Consider the following 8,131-nt stretch of genomic DNA (forward strand, 5'->3'; position numbering starts at 1 on the left):
AATTACATAATCTTTGTTAGATAAATAGGAATAAAACTTTTGATTGACACTCGCCATATTTTTTAAAAATTTCCAATGGCACCCCCCTAAACAAATTAAACATCTGGGTAGCCAAAACTACAAACTTTCCACTGATATAAACAAAACCACACATTCCATAAGAAAATTTAAGAGGAAAACCAAGTCCAAACGCCAATTTGTAAAAAAAAACGTTCTTTTCCAAACCCAAGTGTGCCATGATAAAACAAAAGATGTTCAATTCTCAAAATTAACAGTAAAGTGTCGGCAGCGTATGATTTTTTTAAATCAACGTTGCAAAAATGTTCCAAAATCAAGTAGGAATTGTTGATAAAGTGTTTATTCTTAGATACCGTTACCAGAATTGTTTGCTGGCATCACGAGTGCATGCTGGGCGATATCCTGGCAGCACACATTCAAATCCACGCGTGTTTCACAAGGTGTTGGATAGATTTACAGCTACTGGGAGTGTAAAACGACCAAGGAGAATTAAACGGACGCCGGTTTTGGCGGATCATCATGAATTGCAAGTTCTCGGAGCGGCTGTTCACAATCGCCATATTAGTGCGCGTGAAATTAGTACTCCCAGTAGTTTATTTATCCAACACCTTTTGAAACGCGTGTGGATCTGGATATCTTCCAACGCACTCTTGTGACGTCAACAAACAATTCCGGTAACCGTCTCCAAAAATAAACACCATATCAACCAGTTCTGCTTTTGTTTGGAACATTTTTGAAACGCTGATTAAAAAACAATCGTACACTGCCGATACTGTATTATTAATTGTGAAAATTCAACATCTTTTGTTTTATCATGGCACACTTGGGTTCGGAAAAGAACGTTTTTTTTTTACAAATTGGCGTTTCGACTTGGTTTTTCTCTGAAATTTTCTTATGGAATGTGTGGTTTTGTTTATATCAGTGGAAAATTTGTACTTATTAATCAATTATGAGTCAATTTGAGATCCATGTAAGGTCTTATTTTTCTGTGTTAGATTTTTCTTTTATAGGAGTGTTAATTTCAATTCAAAATTTGAGTAGTGATTTTATTGGAATTTACGGATTTTGATTTACTCTTTCAGCTCTTTCAAGTTTATAAAAGTTTTAATACGCAATAGTGCAAATTATCCGAGACATTGGAGTGTGTAATGATTTATGTGGATTTTTGCGAAAGTCTTTGGGCCCAGAGCACACAGGCCCCATATCAGTTCTTGGATCCCTGTGGAACTATACATAACATTATAGCTATACAATCGTTTTATTTTAATAGTTTCCCAAGTCCTTGTGCCCATATGCAATGACATTTCCTAACATAACTTATTTCTAGGGGTTCAAAGATTTCAATGGGATCCTACCCTCAAAAATTATTTGCGCTATCTTAATCCCACTTTCAACATGCACAGCGCAGCATAGGATTTTACTAACACATTTTCCTGTGTTTGGGTATGTCTCTTAAAATGTTAACACAATTTTTATTCCCATTCATGAGATTAGAAAAGAGAGAACCTTTGAATGTAAGCATAACATGAATATATCGAGTAGGTGTGCGGACGGTTTGACCAGGAAAATTCGCCCCGGTAAATATTAACCTCGAGAATGGGCTCCCAATACATTTGCACTGCAAAATTTGCCTCTAAAATGTTTGCCCCTGGCAGATTCTTTCTCGGAAGATTCGGCACAAGAAGATTCGCCTTCAAAAGTTCTGTTCTTGGAATATTCATCTCCACTGGAGGAAGTGTCATTGCATTGGGTCCTAGAACATTTGACCCAGAAAGAAATGTATGCTCGGCATATTAATCGTGCAAAATATTTGGGCCTGACTCTTGTCTTCGAGAAAACTTGCTCCCAAAAGGTTATCTCTATGAAAACTTGTTCACTGTATCTTTTTCCTTAAAGAAAATTCGCTTCGCGTATCGTTTGATACTTCCGAAATGAAACGTGACTACCGTCAAACCCGAATGTTATAGCCCATGTTTAGAGGGGATCTTTTTGCTTTTTTGCTTTTGGTGTTTTAACCGAATAGTAAGTTCATCTTTCTGCATATTGCACTTTCACAAGCTAAAACTCCGTCGTCAAGTTAGCAAATGTGTAAATTGGTACGGATTTACAAAGCTTCATAATAGCACAACGTTAAATTTAATCAACGAAATATTTCAGCTTAAATATCAGAAAATTATCATTTAAGAAGGGATTTTAATCCATTTATTTCATTAAAGCAGATACTTGGAAGTGGATGCTGCCATTAATTATGGAGGCAAGATGCTAGAAAACAGGTCTCCGAGATACATTAGCGGATTAATAAATTATAATGCCGAATGCGTATCCATCGCGTCGGCCGAAAATGTAAGCAAAACAACAATCCACCTTCTGCTATTATTACAGTGAAATAATAAACTAGTTTGTTCGAGCGTAAAACCCTAACATAGTAAAGTTAGAAATTTTAAATAAATTACCGCCAATTTGCTCTTGTTTTTGTATGAATAATCACAGAATCTGCTCGCGTAAGCTAAGGATTCGGAATATTTATGCGCCACACTGAGTTCTCAACCCACGTTATGGTCGATTGCACAATCTCCTTCTTGCGCAGGTTTTCTACCGTTTGGAATCTAATAATAGAATATTAGTCTGGCGAAAATCATCAGGTCCATTCGGTCACAGTCGTAAATGTCAGAAATATCGATGAACGCTTCCAAAGGTGCGTCCATCAATGTTAACATTGCGAGTACACCAATTAGTCATTTACGGAGAGCAATCCGTCAACCAATCACCATGAAAAGTTCTCGAGCTTTACACGTCACCTGAACCGTATAACTACCCCATATGCCAGAGAATCGAATGCAGTAAACCACATAAATCACCAAGGTTCGCTTTTTACATTGCAAGTCCAGGGTGTCTGGGTTTGATGCCTTATTTTACTAGTTTTGTGGAAAATTATCTAAAGTACCTGCTAAATTGGAATTTAGTCAGAATAATACAGTGGAAATGGAGTAAACTCGCTTGCCGGAATTATGAATTAAGCAAAATCCAAAAGACTAAAAAGCTAAAATGCAGTTGGAATGATATTAGCGCACGAAGTTTGCAGAATAAATATATTAAAACGCCGTTTTGAATACCGCACGTTTATACAATGACACCATTTTAGTTACTAACTAACTTAGTATAAAGTTTCTACGTGTGAGTCCATTGCTGAATAATAGATTCTGATTCTACGTCCTTTTGCTACTGTTTCAATTATACTCTTCCAGTTCACTTTGTGTTTCAACATGAGGTCACTCCAACTTTTCACTGACTAAATGTTAACATTTGCAATTTCTATGCAGTTGAAACTGTTTCAGATTGGCGACGTTTTCAATACGCTGCGGTGCGCGGTTGCAAGTGGAAGTGGTCGTGTGTTTGAAAGTGAAGTGCATTGATTTACCTTTGAAAGCATGTGCTCTGTGGTTTAATTAATTTGGATTTTGAATTGAAGTCTTAAAAAGACAACACCCGTGCTAAATATTTATCACCTTATCGAAATTGCCCAAATTTGTCAATACAATTAGTTCAGTTTCAAGAGTAAAGTAAGTCCCTACTTAAAGAAATTAAAATTATGACTCTTAATTCTTCTTTTATTAATATTAATTAAGAATTTGATGAAAGGTTTCCCGAATACTAATTATTTCAAAAAATTGAAACTTGTGGAATCCAGAGGATCAAAAAGATTCGCTCGTTTCTAACTTCGGCAGTCTTGGAATGAAAAATGTTCAAGAAACCGAGGAATTCAAAGGCATAGCAAGCAACTACATTTAATATATACAGTTCATTAAATATCAAAGCACATATATTTTTGTATTCAACAGGAGGTAGAACCAATATACTTTCCAAAATCAGCAAGAGTTTATGATTAAGAATCCAAACGTACTTTAAACGAACACTACAATAGACCTGGTTACAGCCCTTTGAATTTTCCTTCGAAATTGGTCCATAACTTGTGATTGAGAATTCTAATCAAAAAAGTACGAATCGTTTTGGATTCTACGAACCAAAATTGTTAAGAAAAAGTGTTTTCCCGAGAAATTTTGGTGTAGTCGATTTTTGGTAAAAAAGGAAGGTAATACACTGCCTTTTTTTGAGGCCCCTAAAAAAATTGTCTCAGATCGACCGGAAAAAATCATTTTCTTATAGAATATGGCCTGTAGATTCTATAATTTCAAACAGTTTCAAGATTGGGCTACTAGATCAAAAGTTACAGCCCTTTTGAATTTTCTTTCGAAATTGGTTTTTAGTCCTAGATTTTTGGTAAAAAAGGAAGGTTATACACTGCCTTTTTTTGAAGCCCCAAGAAAGATTGTCTCAGATCGACCGAAAAAAAAACATTTTCTTATAGAATATGGCCTGTAGATTCCATAATTTCAAACAGTTTCAAGATTGGGCTACTAGATCAAAAGTTACAGTCAGGACAATAGACATTACTGTAATTCACGTCAAAATTCTCGGAGCAACAAAATCGACTAGTCGTGGAGAACAATCAAAAATAAAATTTGAAATTGTCACTTTAGAACCGAAAACGTAAAAAAAATCCGCACCATGACCGAATTTTCGATGACGACGAGAAGCGGCGCAAGACGCGCGCAATTAACGCTAACGAAATCGCTGAAAGCGACGCGCAAAAGGCAAAAGAGTCAGAGCCGCAGATGCTTGTGTTTGCCTCAAAATTTGGGATTGCTCGAATACTCGCCCGTTTGGAACGAGTTGCGTACCAGCGGGCAGTGCTGCGACGGAACCGTAACCTGCTCCGATGGTACCGTGTTTCAAGTACATCGTGTAATTCTATCGGCGATAAGTACCTATTTTAGAGTAAGTGTGACATCCAGTTAAAGTCCGCGTTAATCTGCTATTTCAAGGCGCACTTCACAAACAGCCTCAACCCAGGAGCATCGGAAAACACAGAAGCGAACGTCTCGATGCCCTCGAACATTTTTAAGTGCATCCTGGACTTCGCCTATACCGGCTTTTGCAACATAGAAGAGAGCAATGTGGAACATCTGTTGAAAGCAGCCGACCAGTATCAGGTGTTGGGGGTGATACAATTGTGCTGCAACTACGTGCTAGGTAAACGCGTCGAGTGCGTCGTCGGGATTCACCCTGTTTTTGCTAGATCGGTTGAATCCGATGAACTGCTTCGGAATCTTGCGATTCGCCGGCCATTACTTTTGCACAGAACTTGAGAAGGAAGGCAGACGTTTCGTGAGGAGGAATTTTGAGCGAATAGTCAACGAGGGGAGTGAATTTTGCGATTTGAGCGTCGATGAAGTGGAGGCGGTCTTAGACGACGACGAACTAAATGTGAAGTGCGAAAAGTTGGTGTATCACGCGGTTAAAAGGTGGATCACTACTAATCCGGAAACGCGAAAGGGGAATCTTTTGCGACTACTGAAATGCGTACGATTCGGGAACATCGCTCCGGATTATATTTCTAGGAAGGTGCTTACTTGGGACTTGGTGGCTGATTGCCAGGTAAAAAGGCATCGGGGTAACTTAATGCTAGCGTTTTGCTTTAGGAGTGCGTGGTGTATTTGCACGACGTTATTGTCATACTGGAGCACGGCAATGGAAATGAGAGCCACCCAAATCCACTGTGGAAGCCCAGAATTCCCTACATTACCCTATTTGCCATCGGGGGTTGGAGCGCTGGGTGTCCGACGAACATTATCGAAACGTACGACTGCCGTGCAGACCGTTGGCTCTTATCCGCCGATAGGGATGATTGCGGCCCAAGAGCGTACCATGGTCTTTGCACATTGAACGGGCTTATTTACATGATAGGTGGATTTGACGGCAACTCCCATTTCAATTCCGTCCGTTGCTTCGATCCCGTGAAGCACAAGTGGAGCGAATGCGCGTGCATGTACTTCCCCAGGTGCTACGTCAGCGTCGTAATGCACGACAGTAAAATTTACGCGCTTGGAGGCTACAATGGAAGAACAAGAATGAACTCAGTTGAACGGTATGACCCCAAGATAAACCAGTGGGAGATCGTACGGCCGATGCTTAAGCAAAGATCAGACGCAAGCGCCGCCGTATTAAACGACAAGGTGAACTCTTTTAACCCTCCCTTAAACGCCTTACTTTGCACTTCAGATTTACATAGTTGGAGGTTTCAATGGGCACGAGGTAATGAGCTCCGGGGAAGTATACGACACGGTCTCGAATCAGTGGACCTACATTCCCAGCATGCTCTCCCCTAGATCGGGCGTATCGCTGTTGCCCTTCAAAGACTCGCTGTACGCCATCGGTGGGTTCAACGGGCACGTGCGACTTGCAACAGGAGAGAAGTACACACCCGGCTCTTCGGCCAACTGGGTCGGAATCGCCCGAATGGTGCACCCGAGGAGCAATTTCGCTACGGCGACAATAGACGACTTGCTGTACGTTATAGGCGGATTTAACGGTAGGTGAAGTGCGCGATTAAGAAATTCAAATCGTTTTTAGACCAACTAGCAGGTTCAAGCACGGTAAACGTCGTGGAGCGCTACAATCCCGATGCCAACGAGTGGCACATCACCTCCCCAATGAACCTGAATCGCTCAGCGCTTAGCGCTTGCATTCTCAACGGCCTCCCCAACGCCAAAGATTACAGTTACCAGTTTAGGCCAAACGAGGAAGGTCAGGGAGCCGGAATGCCTCTCGAGCTATAAATTGGTCGCCATTTTATTTTTACAAAATTTTAAAACTATTTTAATGTAGCGGTTTTCGCAATTTTATCTATTTTTGCGCACTAGCGTTTGGCATGTGCCACTTTTTCTATACGCTTCACTTGTCGAGTGAAGACTTCCATCACATCGAAGGGATCTATTGCAACTTTTACAGAGTGACGCGTTGTAGCTTCTCCGATTTGAAACAAGGGATTGGAAATGTTGTAATTATATTTACAATAAAGAAATCGAAAACATTACAATTCCCGTAATCATTAAGTGTTGTAAATTAAAATAATTAGTGGAAGTAAGTTTATTGAACAAATACACGATGTAGCAAGAATATTTGAGGAAAGAAAAGGAAGCAACAAAAAATGAACGGGAAGCTAAAACAAGAAGTAAAGATTAAAAAAGAAGAAAAGGGGACGAATATTCAGGAAGAAATTGAATTAGAACAGTATTCCAAGGTATTGAGCGAAGAAGAATTTGGCGAAGACAAAAAATGTGGAAGAAATGGAAAAATTACCTCAACCAAATGAAGAAATTAGTCTCAAAAATAAAAGTAATAAAGAAGTGAAGAACTATACTACAGGATTTTTGAAGCAGGGGATGATCATAGAGAAGAAGAACTCAGTGCTAACGATAGGAAAAAGTAAAATGAATCGTGAAGATAAAGATTTGAAGAAAATTTGGAAGGATTTCAAGAACCAGTTGAAGAAACGAGATTAAGTGGAAGGTGTATGTTTTCTAGATAGAGTTGTGTTATACAGTGTGTCCCAGGCTGAACGCTCCATAAGGAAACGGCAATGTATTTTTTCGTGGAGGACTTTGAAATTAGCGTTCAACACCATCTCCCATCTCTTTCTAGCATCATGCAATAACGTACGTTGAACTTCAAATACATATCAAAAGTTTCGTGGATCCTTCGCAAAAAAATACATTAATTCTGTTTGCCTGTAGTGTATTCAGACTGGTACACACGGTATACGGTAGTATAGTAAAATTAAGTAAAGATTAGGCTAGTTAAATGAAGTGGGGTTTATTTTTTGTGGTTTATTGAAGATTTAATTAAAGTAGAAAAGGGTTTTTAGATTGAAAATACTTTTTTTAGAATTTATTGGAATTAATTGTTAGATTTTGTAATTGCCATTTTTTAGGTAAGATGTTTTTCAGTAGAATTTGTGATTTTTTTAGACATTTTTAAACTTTTTTAGGGAAAGCTCCCGTTTCTTTTATTGTTGTTTTTCAAATCACAACAGGTTTTCTTCATTTTTAAAAACAGAAGGGGGTACTGTAACGAAAGCGTTTATTGGTTTGGAATTTTTGAATTTTTTCCGCAATAATATTTTTTAACTACCTGCACGTTAGAAAGGAAGTTATTACATTGGGGTAAAAAATGACCCCCTCCCTTCAACTTTTATGACTATATATACGTTTTA

At 38.8% G+C, this 8,131-nt stretch overlaps 1 protein-coding gene across 2 annotated transcripts; it reads left to right on the forward strand.

Annotated features, from left to right (window-relative positions):
* The first annotated feature begins 4,542 nt into the window (after positions 1 to 4,542).
* On the forward strand, positions 4,543 to 7,465 carry LOC116161803 (kelch-like protein 10). Of its 2 annotated transcripts, none has more exons than XM_031475270.1 (6): positions 4,543 to 4,854; positions 4,902 to 5,109; positions 5,156 to 5,514; positions 5,559 to 6,092; positions 6,139 to 6,448; positions 6,490 to 7,465. In XM_031475270.1, the coding sequence occupies exons 1-6, from the start codon at positions 4,585 to 4,587 to the stop codon at positions 6,693 to 6,695; spliced, it is 1,887 nt and encodes a 628-aa protein (XP_031331130.1). In that variant the 5' UTR covers positions 4,543 to 4,584; the 3' UTR covers positions 6,696 to 7,465. The 2 variants fall into 2 exon arrangements, with proteins under 2 accessions (XP_031331130.1, XP_031331131.1); XM_031475271.1 differs by having other exon boundaries at positions 6,502 to 7,465.
* Positions 7,466 to 8,131: the final 666 nt, after the last annotated feature.

Source organism: Photinus pyralis, unplaced genomic scaffold (assembly GCF_008802855.1).
Source record: "Photinus pyralis isolate 1611_PpyrPB1 unplaced genomic scaffold, Ppyr1.3 Ppyr1.4_LG10, whole genome shotgun sequence".
Taxonomy (NCBI): Eukaryota; Metazoa; Arthropoda; class Insecta; order Coleoptera; family Lampyridae; genus Photinus; species Photinus pyralis.

What these genes read in the sequence shown, in the direction of transcription:
- LOC116161803 (XM_031475270.1), top strand. Translation starts at nt 4,585, where the DNA reads ATGACCGAATTTTCGATGACGACGAGAAGCGGCGCAAGACGCGCGCAA. An exon ending in CCGCCGTATTAAACGACAAG is followed by an intron (nt 6,093 to 6,138) that starts GTGAACTCTTTT and finishes TTTGCACTTCAG; the next exon opens with ATTTACATAGTTGGAGGTTT. An exon ending in CGTTATAGGCGGATTTAACG is followed by an intron (nt 6,449 to 6,489) that starts GTAGGTGAAGTG and finishes AATCGTTTTTAG; the next exon opens with ACCAACTAGCAGGTTCAAGC.